Below are 16,058 nucleotides of genomic sequence, written 5' to 3'. Positions count from 1 at the left end.
ATAAACAATACATGTGCATTCACTGTATCATTCCAGTATTTAGCCTATTCATTTAAGAGAATGCTATATTTTTTTCTATAGAATAAGCTCAAGATAGTCTCAAAGAAGGTCTAAAATGTTCCCAAACTGATCAACCTACCTGCTTGGACAACTGTTCCTCGCACAACTTGTACAGGGTATAGAATTTACGGCTGAGGATTTGGTTATCTCGGAAGCCAGCACTAGCAAGCTTTACCCTCATAATGATAGCACGATCGGGTACCATCATGGCCACCGTACGGAATTGAACTTTTAGATTTTCTGGGAGTTCCTGACGTCCTGCATAGCCTGGATTCTATGTTAAGTAAAACAAATAGTTAAAAACAATTACAAATGTTTATATAACTAGTAAATCAAGTGTTCTAGAACAAATACATGTCAGCAGCTTGTATACATGTCGTTTCCTCATGGTATCTTATTAGAGAATAAAAATAACAATGGTAATTGTCAGTGTGTTGTTATTTCACACAGTAAATTACAGAAAAATTTGAAATCCAGCTTGGTAACATAATGAAAAATGTATCTTCTCCCTACTGGCACTCTTGGTAGCAAATCAACTGGCACAAAGTTAATGACAGACCTTAGATTCCTGATCATAATATCTAATGAGTGGGGCCAACAATATCTTTTGAATGTTCAACTTTGTACAAGTTGTCATCTGCATGACGTTTAGAGCTCATCTGGTTATCCTACGAGGATCCAAAGGCCATGTTACTACTAAGAGATTACTCATTTTTTGGTCACTATTGTTTGAAGTACTCTTTACTACAACTCAGACCTATGTCCAGGCAGAACTAAATAAATGAAAGAAGTTAGAACAGGGCACTGAGTATTAATTCGTAACTATTAATCACCATGATTATTGCTGAATGCCCTAAGACAGGGATCCTCAAACTTTTTAAACGGGGGGCCAGTTCACGGTCCCTCAGACCGTTGGAGGGCCGGACTATAGACAAAAAAACATGAACAAATTCCTATGCACACTTATATATCTTATTAGTGGACTACCCCTTTAAGTACGCAGCACAGTTCCCCCACATTAGGTTCAATATAGTTCCCCCACATTAGATGCAATATAGTTCCCCCACATTAGGTGCAGTATAGTTCCCCCACATTAGGTGCAGTATAGTTCCCCCACATTAGGTGCAGTATAGTTCCCCCACATTAGGTGCAGTATAGTTCCCCCACATTAGGTGCAGTACAGTTCCCCAACATTAGGTTCAATATAGCTCCCCACATTATGTGCAATATAGCTCCCCACATTAGGTGCAGTATTGCTCCCCACATTAGGTGCAGTATAGCTCCCCACATTAGGTGCAGTATAGATCCCCCAAATTAGGTGCAGTATAGTTCCCCACATTAGGTGCCCAGTACAGTTCCCCCACAGACATACAGCCTCCAGCCATACAGTGTATGCCTGTCTTCTGCCCCACTTCAGTGCTCCGACCACCGCTCCTCCGGTCTCGACATAGCAATAAGTCCCGGGACCAAAGGAGTGGTGGTCGGAGCACCAAAGCTGACGTGCTGCTGGTAACACTTACCAAGCTGGCCAGCGCACGTCCTCATCGCTACTCCGCACTCCGTTGCTATGGGCGCACACACGGGACATCAGTGACGTCGCTGCGTGCGCCACCTTCCCGGCAGCCTCTGCGTTTTTAAAGTAAAGGCGGGACCTCCGAGAGCGCATCACTGTGTTCCGAAATCATCTTTCGGGACACAGGGATGTCCCAGGCAGTGGTGGGCCGGATAAATGTCCTCGGCGGGCCGTAGTTTGAGGACCACTGCCTTAAGACATTGACTGGATTTATTAAAAAAGAAATAGTACCTAAAAAGTTGTCTTAAACATGCACTTACCATAGTTAAAAAAATTCCAAATTCTCGATCCATGTCTACCACATCCCCATCAGTAAATATGAAATTGGCTTTCTTGTTCTTCTTACATTGTAAGACTATGTAAATTTGTTGCGCAGCCACCGACAGCACAGGCAATTCAATGCGATTGAATTCATCAAAACATCCCCAAGCTCCAGACTGTGCCAAGCCTGTGTCAACCACAAATCATATTAAGTGTTTAGACCATAAGAAACAGATTCAGCTTTAAAATGTTTGAGGGGAAAAAATAAAGGACACATGATATCACAAGTAAAATGTATTCTATGTTGTGGAATTAAACGGACAGTGAATTTTACTTCGCCCCCTGCATACAAAAAAAAAACGCTGTGTGTGAAACTACCCTAAAGAAGCTCTCCACTAACATTTAATTTTTACATAGTGAAAGTAATTGTCTTAAGAGCGTGGTTTCAGTACAGTCAAGCCTTCATGCCTTTTTTTTCTGCCCTTGTTGTCAACTTAAAGGGGTACTCCGGTGAAAACGTATATATGTTTTTTTTTTATCAACTGGTGCCAGAAAGTTAGACAGATTTGTAAATTACTTAAATAAAAAAATCTTAATCCTGCTGAATACTACAGAGGAAATTATTTTCTGTAGTATTCAGCAGCTAATAAGTACTGGAAGGATTAAGATTTGTTAATAGAAGTAATTTACAAATCTGTTTAACTTTCTGGGACCAGTTGATTTAAAAAAAAAAAAAAAAAAAAAAAAAAAAAAAAGTTTTCTACCGGAGTACCCCTCTAGGCAATTACATTGGTTACTATGCAGTACGACATACCAGACAGACCTTGTCCTGTGCTGACAACACAATGTTGTTTCTTAGGGAATGCAGAGTTTGTGAACAGTAAAATTTCAGACAGTTTTGGCACAAAACTTTCCAAAATCAACATATAAACGTTTGTATTATTGTTGCACATCTATAAAAATTATGAGTTTTTGACAGGTCAGATTTATGTCAGTCTTAAGGCGGATTCAAAGTTTTTCACTGAAATCAATGTGATATGGATTTTATGAGGATTTCAATGGGGAATATGTATAAGGCTTACACGTCCCATGAGTGGATGTTTATGGGACGAGGTTTAGAATTCCTTAAAGAGTACCTGTCATCAAACCATGTTTTCTAAACTAACTCAGATTATATTACCTAACTACTCCGAACACCCCTCCTGCCCTTAAAAATTGTATCCAAGCTTTCAAAACCTCTGTATCATACATTTGCCCTTACTCCCATTGTGTGAGCTCCCGACAGGAGAAAGTGGGCGTTCCCCAGCAGGTGCAGCATCACTGAAGCCTGCGAGAGCTGAGCTGAGCCATGCCCACATGCACTTCCTTAGTTTGGTCTCCTGCCAGGCTGGGAGGAGACCAAACTAACTGTTTGACTTGCGCAGGGAGCAGAACAGAGCCACCTAGTGGCCGTTTTTTCAATCACATTAAAAACATATAAAGGTTGGGAATTTTAACAGCAAGTAAATAGCAAAGTGTTTTATAATTACATAGGGAGTAATATATTAAAAGTTTAGTTTGGTGACAGGTACTCTAAGGTTAAAGGCAAGAATATAGAAGCGATTTTGATACTCAAATAAAAACAGTGGAATAGTAGAATCTACCAATGTATAGCCAAATGTATAGCGCATATATTGATGTTTATTTGGTTATTTATGTAATTAAAGTGCAACGTTATTTGTGATAAAGTGCAATTACTGATTCCCCTGGACAGGGGCATAAGTACCATCTATAACATTGCGGTCTATATTACATCACTACTAGCTGTAAAATCAGACTATTTTTGCGCTGAGAATTTGGGATTTGACAAGAATGTACAATCCTGCACATTTGTTCCAGCTCCTTCTTTATATTAGTCTATATATGTCTAGACAAAGCTATTTCTTATTAGTACCAAGTACATTAATTCTATGTGTTGTGTGACAAATCTTATCGCCATCACATTTAACAATCAAGATTCTTTCAGTATAGGAGAGGGTATAATGCGAGGTGTTCCTTGCAGTGACTTCTCTTGGGGATGCGATTTCATGATAACATAACCTTGGACATTCTTTGCCTTCTTTTATAAGGTGGAAATGCTTTTCCATTCAGTTCTTCACTTAAGCTTTTAGATACTTTCATCCAGACATATTCTACTTTCCTTGCATTAAGATTCAGAAAGCAATGAATTAACAAATGACTGCAGACATTAGTTAACCCTTGTAACACCGGAGGAGACCCATCCAATCTAACCAGGTTACAGTTCAGTTATTGCTGGAATTTTTAATAGGAAGCAGAAAATCCATGAAGTGACACCTGAATTACACAGTACAATTATTTAACTGTGCTGCCTGCTAATCACTTCCAATATATCTGCACAGCTTCAGGGACCATCTACTGAGCGCCTGCATTCCAATATTATACTCCATATTTAAATGGGACACTGGCTACTGAATTATTTAACAATATTATAGTCACTTAAACCGCAGGCTGCTCCTACTGTAGTGTGCACTGATAATGCAGGCTGGAATAGACGTAGTATACTCTGCAGAGGATTCCAAGTAACATGATTATTAGATAATCCATCTTAAATTATGGCTGGACAGTGACATGGCAGAAGAGGTCACCAGGGAGGCTCCATTCAAAGGGTTGTATATCCAGAAAAAATATTTCCAAATTCCCTATCCAGGAAATCAGTAAAGTGTGTGTGTGTGTGGGGGGGGGGGGGGGGGGGTCTTATGTTCAAGACCTTTGGGGAGATTTATCAAAACCTGTGCAGAGGAAAAGTTGCCCAGTTGTCCATAGCAACCAATCAGATTTCTTCTTTTGTTTTTAACAAGGCCTCTGCAAAATTACAGAAGCAACTGATTGGTTGCTATGGGCAATTTTTCCTCTGCACAGGTTTTGATAAATCTCCCCCTTTATTCCTTGGCCAGAGTGAAGAGTATTTTATAAATACATGTCTTTCTCTAAAGGACCTGTCCTGTACTTTCCTGCATTAAACAGACATGCCATTCATTTATATGAGTAACTTGTAGCGCTTAATTTCCCATGTGGTGGCATTGCAATGAAATTAAACACGTACTGCCAAGTTTTGGCACAGATTATAGCCGATTATAGGAGAGCTGAGTAGAGGACACTTAAAGGGGTATTCTGGCCCTAGACATCTTATCCCGTACCCAAAGGATAAGGGAATAAGATGTCTGATCGCTGGGGTCCCGCCACTGGGGACCCCCGCAATCTCTCCTGCAGCACCCCCTGTCACCTGCCTCACAGAGTGAAGATCGCTCCGTGTCTGATGACTCACAATACAGGGGCCGGGGTATCGGGACGTCACGGCTGCACCTCCTCATGACGTCATGCCCCACCCCCTCAATGCAAGTCTATGGGAGGAGGCGTGGCAGCATAATACTCCGGCCCCTGTATTGTGAGTCTTCAGACATGGAGCGATCTTTGCATAGGGGATAAGATGTCTAGGGCCGGATTACCCCTTTAAAAGGGATTATCCACCTTTTAAAAAAAACTTTTTAAATGACATCTGCAGCCAAAAGAACGTATCCCCTATCCACAGGAAAGGGGATAAAGGTCTGATAGCGGGGGGTCCCAGCAGTCGGAACGGGGCCCCAGCATTGCCATGCTATGTGCAGGCTAATGCGCCCCCCTCCATACAGCTCTATGGGAAAGGCGGGGATGCGGCGTTTGTGCCTCCCCGCCTCTCCCATAGAGATAAATGGAGGAGGCGAGTCGGCCAAACATCATGCTGCGGCTGACACGCATCCTGCACGGGAGAGCCACAGCAGAGCCGGGGCCCCATGCAGGAGATCACGGGGGGTCCCAGCATTCGGACCCTCCGCAATCAGACACTTATCCCCTATCCTGTGGGGAGATGTTTTTTTCGCTGCAGATTTCCTTTAAAGGCCTTGAATTAATTAAAATTAAATGTTACTTACCTCCCCCTCTGTTCCCATGCTGCTTCCCTGTTCTGCCTTCAGTAGGCACACCAGACCAGAGTGAAGGTTAAGTTACTGTCACAGCCAATAGTAATACTCCATACTCCTGGTATCATGGTCCCTACCACTGAACTGTGATGCCAGGAGTACTGATTGTGACCACCAAGGCCACTGATTGGCTGCAGCAGGTTTAGGAAAAAGTCCCTCTATAGGCGCTAAACCTCTTCAAGGAAATCACAAATGCAAGCTGGTAATAGTAAACATATTACGTTTACTATTACCAGCTTGCATTTGTGATTTCCTTACCGAGCTTTAGCGCCTATAAGAGAGATTTTTTCCTAGACCTGCTGCTTTCCCATTCAGATGGATTGCCATCCATCTGCACATCCCTACGGCCCAGCGATTCCTCTGGACTTCACTGCTACTTCGTACCCACTGAGTCTGGGTGATATGCGCTTTTGTATTGCGCTCCAGGTGAGCATAATAAGTTTTGCCTACTTTTCCATTATTGGGGTAACACACTAGGCGCCTTCTATGGTACCTTTTTTCTCTTCTATTTGTTTGCACTGATTGGCTGAGGCGGTCACGTGACCTCCACTCTTAAATCAAGACCAGAGTGCTGAATGAAGGTAGAACAGGGAATCAAAAGGTGGATAACCCCTTTAATGATTAGCATATTGCCAACAGACCATTCTAACATGTAGGGATTGCCAAAAGCAGAGAACCCTAACCACTTTGGGCAAATCTATGACATTATCATCATGCAATTGTAAATTTCCACTTTAAGAAAATATTTATTACCTTGGCTCTATGGCAGTGGTCTCAAACTGTGGCCCTCCAGATGTTGCAAAACTTCAACTCCAAGCATGTCCGGAGAGCCGTTGGCTGCAGCCAATGCATCTCCAGGTCTGCTGGGAGTTGAAGTTTTGCAACATCTGGAGGGCCACAGTTTGAGACCACTGCTCTATGGGCCGATGGGTCACATACTCACAATATAAATTGTTGAGAAAACTGTTGTGTTATATTATTAAGGTTTTATCTGACATGTGAATTAATAACACATTTGCCATTGCAGATATGACCTTTTAAATCTGTACAGTAGTTTATCCACAGCTGTGCTATTTATACTTTTTAGATGACTTTGTAGCCTCCAATGCCCTGATTCCAACAGTGTTATTGCTTTCTTGCTAAACGCTTAAAGAGTACCTATCATGATCTAAACTCTCCCTAACATGTTGTTGTGCAAATGGAACAGACAACAGGTAGAAATTATAGGCAATTAGCAAGACACCCCCAATAAAGGAGCACTTCTGCAGGTGGTGACCACAGACCACTTCTCAGTTCCTATGCTCCCTGGCTGATGTTTCGGTCCCTTTTGAATGCTGGTGGTGCTTTCACTCTAGTGGTGGCATGAGACGGAGTCTACAACCCACACAGGTGGCTCAGGTAGTGCAGCTCATCCAGGATGGCACATCAATGCGAGCTGTGGCAAGAAGGTTTGCTGTATCTGTCAGTGTAGTGTCCAGAGCATGGAGACGCTACCAAGAGACAGGCTAGTACATCAGGAGACGTGGAGGAGGCCAAAGGAAGGCAACAACCCAGCAGCAGGACCACTATCTCTGCCTTTGTGCAAGGAGGAGCAGCAGGAGCACTGCCTGAGCCCTGCAAAATGACCTCCAGCAGGCCACAAATGTGTCCACTCAAATGGTCAGAAACAGACTCCATGAGGGTGGTATGAGGGCCCGAAAACCACAGGTGGGGGTTGTGCTTACAGCCCAACACGGTGCAGGACATTTGGCATTTGCCAGAGAACACCAAGATTGGCAAATTTGCCACTGGCACCCTGTGCTCTTCACAGATTAAAGCAGGTTCACACTGAGCACATGTGACAGACGTCTGGAGATGCCATGGAGAGCGTTGTGCTGCCTGCAACATGCTACAGCATGACCAGTTTGGCGGTGGGTCAGTAATGGTGTGGGGTGGCATTTCTTTGGGGGGGCCGCACAGCCCTCCATGTGCTTGCCAGAGGTATCATGACTGCCATTAGGTACTTGTGAGACAATGCTAGACCACATGTGGCTCGATTGTGTCAGCAGTTCCTGCAAGAGGAAGGCATTGATACTATGGACTGGCTTGCCTGTTCCACAGACCTGAATCCGATTGAGCCCATCTGGGACATCATGTCTCGCTGCATCCACCAACTCCACGTTGCACCACAGACTGACTGCCACTTCATCAGGAGCATGTCCAGGTGTTGTAGGGAGCTCATACGGGCCTGTGGAGCCCACACACTACTGAGCCTCATTTTGACTTGTTTTAAGGACATTGCATCAAAGTTGGATCAGCCTGTAGTGTGGTTTTCCACTTTGATTTTGAGTGTGACTCCATATCCACACCTCCATGGGTTGATAAATTTGATTTCCATTGATAATTTTTATGTGATTTTGTTGTCAGCACATTCAAATACCGTATGTAAAGACTAAAGTATTTCATACGATTTGTTCATTCATTCAGATCAAGGATGTGTTATCTTCGTGTTCCCTTTATTTTTTTGAGCAGTGTATTTCCTTTATTTCCACAAGCAACACTTCAGTTCCTCCATAGAACCCATTTCAAGCATTGCCACCATTTTCACAATAACGGAGTGCTGCGCCATTTCATTTTTTTGAATCTGTGGACTGTGATTGACTCTTCGACGCTGGCATAAAATATATATAGACTGATATTAATATGTGTGTGTATATATGTATACATATTTATCTGCATAAAGCGATACGCCTGCGCACAGTAGTTTGGTGGCTGGCACAATGGTGCAATGCTGTGGGGCCAGTATGCAATAATTTTCCATGGCTGTTTTTTTTTTTTATCCCCGGTCCAACCCTGGCGGCAGGGACTGTACACTGTAGGAACTGTGGCAAAGGGGGATCACCGCACCTTCTGTACACTGTACTTTTTTTTTTTTTCAGCCAAGCCTGGCCACTAATAAAAATTAAAAATTGCCAGAGAACCACTAATACAAAATGTATCCCAGCAGTAGCACAAATAAAAAAAATTTGAAATAAAGTCTGTCCTTTTTCCCTCTGCCGGGATCTATTTATTGGCACTACAGAGTGAAAACGATGCCAAGAGAATTACAGAATCCTTCACATTTAAGGACCTTTTTATGTTGCTCTGCATTTGACTGTTCCCAGATAGCTTGATACTTGACCTATTCGAAGCTTGCCTGAATGTATAAAGGAAAAGGCTAACAAAGTTTTATGACCACAAAGATCTGGTTTGGAGGACAATGCTGAGAAGGTAGAAAGTGCAAAGTCCTGTTTGAGGTAAATCTGTTCTGATCTATTATACCAAGATAGACCTTTCTGTATCTAGATACTTTGTCTACTTGCTGACATTTGCTATCATTTTTTTGATCATTTGTAGTAGAAACTTAGAGTAGTACATATAGGTCAGAAAAAAAATCCCTTATGTAAAGTCTGTATACTGCGTATATAACACCCACTTCCAACTTCATTACCAAAGCTTTTCTAATAACAGCTGAAAAAACTTTATAATTATCTTTCATTTAGCAGCGTAAATCTATTCAAATTAAATGCACCATTAATTTATATATTTGGCCAAAAAATATCCCCTTTAATTTACATAATTAAATCAGTTTAACCTATCTGACTAACAATTTAGAGATTAGACCTGTTCTGTACTGCCATCTACTGGTGACAACAAGGTCTGCACTGCTTCCAAGTCCAATATGCATTGTGCAACTGCAGAATGTACCCAAATGTAAATACTGGTACATGGAACAAAATGTACTGACAGGTCAACCTATGCCAGTTAATATGGGGTTAGGTTATATCATTCCTCAAATAAGTAGCAGAATATTGAATTTGTGCTCCAGCTTTCTTCTATTTGCAATGTACTATGGAAATGGCAGATGAGCTGCAATTGGTTTGTGTAACATATTATAATGTAACTGTGAACATTGCCATTATGTGATAAAAATGTAAATATACCTTTATAGATACGACCCAGGCCTCTGTAGTCCATCTGGTCAGAGCAGTTGAAAACCACCACATACTTTCCAAGACATTTCCCCATGTCTTTGGTGGTTTCAGTCTTCCCGGTGCCAGCAGGTCCTGCCGGTGCCCCACCCATGCTCATCCCCAGAGCTTGCGAGAGGGTAATGTAGCATCTATAGAAGTGGAGAACGAGTTTATATGCAGAACAATTTTACTGAAAACTAGGAGTAGTTTAAAATGTATTATCAATAAAAAACTGAATATTAACATTATTTGTCAACATCTGCCTATATATACACATCTGTAATATGTCTCATGATAATACATTCAACCAGAGCTCAATCTTTACAGACAGGCAAGTATCGGTGGGCAATATCAAGTCATGTGCAGAGGAAGTTCTCATGACTGAAGGGGCTCATAGTCCCTCTGTCACACAAGAAGGTACCAGCATTATAAATCTTACACCACAGGTCGGGATCCAAATTTTGCAGCGGAGGAGAGATTTTTGTTACACTCAGGACTAGTTACACCTCGGCTTCAGGGCTAAACTATCTAAACTCATTTAAGACTTTATCTTCAATCATAGGAAGAATGAATATTCACATCAAGTAATCTATTATAGATCGGATTCAATTGTTGCTTAGAAACGGAATGCATTACTACCATTGCAGCGGATTATCCAACTCCTTCAATTCAGAGTTAAAGAGGAGTTTATAGAGTTGTAAATTACCATACACCTATATTCACACAAAAATTTCCAACATTCCCACTAGATTTGAAAGGTGAAGAGAACAGAGGGCAGGGTTTGGCATATACTGTAAAATGGCATAAACTGTAAATGTTAATGTCTGACAAATGACAATGCATAAAGAAGCATGCTCCTTTTTATAACTTTGGCACAGATTATTCCAATGAACTTTAGTTTTTGGCTGGCGTATGAAATGTCACTCATAATAAATCTCCCCCTCTGTATTGCACCCAATTCCACATACTCTACTTGCCATGTATATTTTTACCTGTCAGTCAAAGGCGTAATAACCAGCCTGTCTGTGCAACCCAAGTATTCATTGCAATAGCTGAATTCAACATCGGTAATCTGGATGATACATTTGTCTATATCTTCGATGAAATAAAATCGAGATTGTTTTTGCCACTCAAAGTCTGAAGCAGATCTAATGTTCATGCGGACCTGAAAATAACAATGAATTATACCATAGATTAAATCGTTTTTATGGCTTTTACATTATTTGATAAAAGTAGTGACTTCCATTTTAAAGCTGAACTCATCTCCCAGACCTTGATTCATGATAACAATATGATGGTTTAGTTTAATCAGATCAGTGTCATATCAGTGTATACCTACTATAGAGCCAGGGGATGAAACTTCTACTGGGTCGGTGGTGGGTGTGGGCCTATACTATATTACATTCTCTGCTTGTTATCAAACTGGAATAGCTCTATGGGGGACATCTGCAGCCAAACTGCCCTTGGTCTGTAGAATAATAAGAATCCACTGCTGGTTTATTACTTATTTTATTCATTTATATAGCGGAAACACAATCTGGAATGCTGCAAAGAGATGGCTATCACCCACATCAGTCCATATGTTGGTGCTCACAATCTATTCTAAATTGAAAGAGGTTTTTATTTCCATATGCCTGGGCTGCCTCAATTTAAAAAATAAACCTCGACTTACCGCCTGCTGAGCCAACCGGTATTGTTGTCCCGTCATCTGGTGCATCTTTCTTACTGCTTCTGGGGCCCAACACACAACACTGCAGCTCAGTTATTCTCTGTCTGCAGAGGTGTCCAGGCTCACCAGTGTTTGGTTGAGTTTCTATTGAGCCCCGATTCTGGTCTTCTTCCTGGTGTCCACTGCTGCTCAGCTTATCAATGTCCGAGGCAAGACTCCTCGCAATCCAGCAGTTAGCTGAGCTGTAGTGATGCATGTTGGGCCCCAGAAGCAGGAAGAAGACCGCATTGGAGGACAGGACAACAATATCATGGGCACAGGGAAAATGTATAGGAGGTTTATTTTTTTATTGCGGCAGCCCAGCACATGAAGATAAAAAAAAACTTGCTGGAGTGTCCTTTTAACCTATGTTTTTGGAGTGTGACTAAAATGTCCCGGAGGAAAATCATGCAAACACAGGGAGAACATACAAACTTCATTCAGTTCTGCCCATGGTTGGATTTAAACCCAAATCCCCAATGCTACAAGTCAATCGTGCTAACCACTAAGCCACCATGCTGCCCAGAAGAAGACAGGAGACAGGAGCTGGAGACAGGGTGTGCTTATCCACAGTGTTGCAGAATATCAGCACCTAGTGCCTAGTAAAAAAAAGTGATGGAGTGCGTAAAAGGACAAAATTTGCCAGGAATAAAAAAAAATCCACAATACAGGTTACAATGGTTCAAGAAATGACAGGTAAACATTAAAATATTATCCCTTTTAATTTCAGTGACTGAAGATTTTAGCTTACCAGATCATCAAAGATATCCTTCTGGTGAACATGAATAGTGATCAGAGTCTCATATTTGGTTCTCTCCATCTTGGTCAAATCCTTTGTGGTCATGTCAATCAAATCATTCAGGAGATCAAGGAATTTTTGGTTTGTTGTCTGCATAACCTTTACCAAAGAGACAAAATAGTGGTTAAAAGAGCACTTTCTGAACAGCATCACCAAGTCAAAACACTTTTTTTTGTCATTAAGGGTAGGGTCACACGAGCGCATCCACAGAGTAAAATACAATGCGGATGCGCTCTGTGCAGCCCTACCCTAAAGGGGTTGTCTGGTTATGACTATACAACAAATAACCTCGAAGGGGTAAATAAATCCTTCTCATGTCATGTGAGACTAAATTAAAACATAACATATATTGAAACCAAAATGATACATAAACTGAAGAACAAATACAAAAAGTGAATGAATGAATGAATTCACTATTATGCTTCACTAGATGGTATTTAGTAGCAGTGTATCTCAACGTTATTGTATTTCTCCACATTAACCCCTTTATGCTTCAGCAACTCAAAGTTAGTGTTATACATAGGCGTGCGCACGGGGTGTGTCTGGTGTGCCTGGGCACACCCTAATCAAGCCTCAAACTTGAGGCTCTGTCACCTCCGTGCCCCATCCCCCAGGGGGCCCCCTGCGGGCTGCTCAGTCGTGGATCCAGGGGGGGGGGGGGGGGGAGATTCGCCACTGAGCAGCCCACAGGGGGCCCCGTCACATTCAAGACATCCCTGTGTCCCGAAAGATCTTTTCGGGACACAAGGATGTCCCGGTTACCTTTCTGCGGCCCCGCGTTAACTTTAAAAACGCAGGGGCCACCGGGAGGTAGAGCACGCAGGGACGTCACTGACGTCCCGTGCGTGCGCCCATAGGAACGGAGGAGCGGAGAATCAGAGCATCGAGGAGGAGGACGCACACGCGCATGGTAAGTTACCTGCACGTCATCTTCAGTGCTAGGACCACCGCTCCTCCGGTCCAGGGACCTACTGCTATGGCCTATAGGCCATAGCGGTAGATCGTGACCCCTGACCAGAGGAGCGATGGTCGGAGCACTGAAGTGGGGCAGTACACAGGCATACAGACTCCAGCCATACACTGTATATGGCTGAAGGCTGTATGTCTGTGGGGGAGCTATACTGCACCTAATGTGGGGGAACTATACTGCACCTAATGTGGGGTAAACTATACTGTACCTAATATGGGGCAACTATACTGCCAACCTAATGTGTGGGAACTATACTGCACCTAATGTGGGGGAACTATACTGGACCTAATGTGGGGAACTATACAGCACCTAATATGGGGGAAACTATACTGTACCTAATATGGGGGAACTATACTGCCAACCTAATGTGTGGGAACTATACTGCACCTAACGTGGGGGAACTATACTGCACCTAATGTGGTGGAACTATACTGCACCTAATGTTGGGGAATTATACTGCACCTAATGTGGGGGAACTATACTGGACCTAATTTGGTGGAACTATACTGCACCTAATGTGGGGGAACTATACTGCCAACCTAATGTGGGGGAACTACAACCTAATGTGGGGGAACTATACTGCAAGCCTAATGTGGGGGAACTACAACCTAATGTGGGGGAACTATACTGCCAACCTAATGTGGGGGAATTATACTGCACCTAATGTGGGGGAACTATACTGCACCTAATGTGGGGGAACTATACTGCCAACATAATGTGGGGGAACTACAACCTAATGTGGGGGAACTATACTGCCAACTTAATGTGGGGGGAACTATACTGCCAACCTAATGTGGGGGGGGGGGGGGAACTATACTGCCAACCTAATGTGGGGGGTACTATACTGCCAGCCTAATGTGGGGGGACCTATACTGCCAACCTAATGTGGGGGGACCTATACTGCCAACCTAATGTGGGGGACCTATACTGCCAACCTAATGTGGGGGAACTATAACCAACTATACTGCCAACCTAATGTGGGGGGGGGGAACTATACTGCCAACCTAATGTGGGGGGTACTATACTGCCAACCTAATGTGGGGGGACCTATACTGCCAACCTAATGTGGGGGGACCTATACTGCCAACCTAATGTGGGGGGACCTATACTGCCAACCTAATGTGGGGGACCTATACTGCCAACCTAATGTGGGGGACCTATACTGCCAACCTAATGTGGGGGAACTACAACCTAATGTAATGTGGGGGAACTATAATGCCAACTTAATGTGGGGGTAACTATACTGCCAACCTAATGTGTGGGGACCTATACTGCCAACCTAATGTGGGGGAACTGCAACCTAATGTGGGGGAACTATGCTGCCATCCTAATATGGGGGAACTATGCTGCAAACCTAATGAGGGGGAACTATACAAAAATATAAAATATTACTATTTTGATACCTATAACGCTTATTTTACTGTATATGAGGATGTATGAGGGTCATTTTTTGAGCTGTGATTTGTAGTTTTTATCAGTATTATTTTTGCTTTGATGGGACTTTTCAATTGCTTTTTAGATTTTTTTTAATGGTATTTGAAGTGACCAAATATGTGCAAATCTGGTTAGTGCACTATTACGACTTTTGGGGCCCCACTTTTGATTTTGCCCAGGGCCACGGTAAGCCTAAAACCGGCCCTGATGGAAGCGATATCACCGTACAGTGTAGGACGGACATGCTCCTCCTCCAGACCTCCCCTGTAGCATGCGCGGCGCGTTCCGTGATGTCACGCTGAGGCGGAGTCACAGCAATACGCAAAGGAGAGGGCGGCACGGCCAGGTGGTTACTGCGCAATACCAGCTGCATTACTCTCGGTATACAACTCTCCCAGAACGGCTTACGGCAGCCAATATCTGCTAGAGGTGATTTTTTTCATTTTTAAATCATCAATTTGTAATGAATTGTGTAATTTATTGGTTATATAATTATTATTATATTATGATAGTGTACGCTAGAATTACCATCTTTCTACGGATTCTCTAGTTAGTCACACTAATATTTTAGTTTATCAGCTTTAATGATAATAGCTATTGTTTATTTATTTTATATATATTTTTCAAATTTTTTTTCCCTCAACCATGTACACTAAGAGTTTATTTCTTCTTCTTTCATGCTGCATTTTATTTAATTTACTGATTTATTGTTTTAAACTTGTTTGATACTAAACTTGTTTGATACTACATATTGTGTACTAGTAGATACTACATATAGTGTACTAGTAGTATATGACACACAAAGGGCAGAAAGTCATTAATCGTCATCTGTTCCAACTAGTTGACCTGGTACATTCTTGGAGTACATAGACAAGAATCCACTGAAATGGTCACCATGCCATAACATATTTGCCATCTCTTAGCAATATTTTATCACCTTTTTGTCTGTCTTGGAAATATTTAAGGCATCTTCAGCATCCCTTGTCCAGATCATCTGAATTCCAAGAAGACCAATCTGGGCTGGATACATGGCCTGGAAGTCATAGAGCTTGAAGCCAGAGTCACTTATGGCTATAGATGCTTGTCTGATTATGGTGTGCAATGTCTTCTTCACTCCATTCAGAAGAAGTCCCAGCCATGACTCCACATTTCCCTAAACATAAATATTTACACCAGTCAACAACAATTAACACAGTTAATATTGTCTATTTAGTTTCACCACATCCAAAATAAATTATCTATTGA

The 16,058-nt window shown here is 42.4% G+C and overlaps 1 protein-coding gene across 3 annotated transcripts in view; it reads right to left on the bottom strand.

The window, feature by feature from the left end:
* Positions 1-16,058, bottom strand: part of LOC130273684 (dynein axonemal heavy chain 5-like) — a 334,039-nt gene that overhangs the window by 176,677 nt on the left and 141,304 nt on the right. For all 3 annotated transcript variants that reach the window (XM_056520899.1, XM_056520897.1, XM_056520898.1), the window contains exons 39-44: positions 15,751-15,966; positions 12,362-12,508; positions 10,895-11,067; positions 9,873-10,051; positions 1,894-2,081; positions 140-334 (exon numbers count right to left, since the gene is read on the bottom strand). In XM_056520899.1, the coding sequence (XP_056376874.1) occupies positions 140-334; positions 1,894-2,081; positions 9,873-10,051; positions 10,895-11,067; positions 12,362-12,508; positions 15,751-15,966 (1,098 nt within the window). The remainder of the gene's footprint in view (positions 1-139; positions 335-1,893; positions 2,082-9,872; positions 10,052-10,894; positions 11,068-12,361; positions 12,509-15,750; positions 15,967-16,058) is intronic.

This window comes from Hyla sarda, chromosome 5 (assembly GCF_029499605.1).
Source record: "Hyla sarda isolate aHylSar1 chromosome 5, aHylSar1.hap1, whole genome shotgun sequence".
Taxonomy (NCBI): Eukaryota; Metazoa; Chordata; class Amphibia; order Anura; family Hylidae; genus Hyla; species Hyla sarda.
The sequence above is the reverse complement of the archived record's forward strand: the minus strand, read 5'-3'. Positions and strand labels throughout refer to the sequence as shown.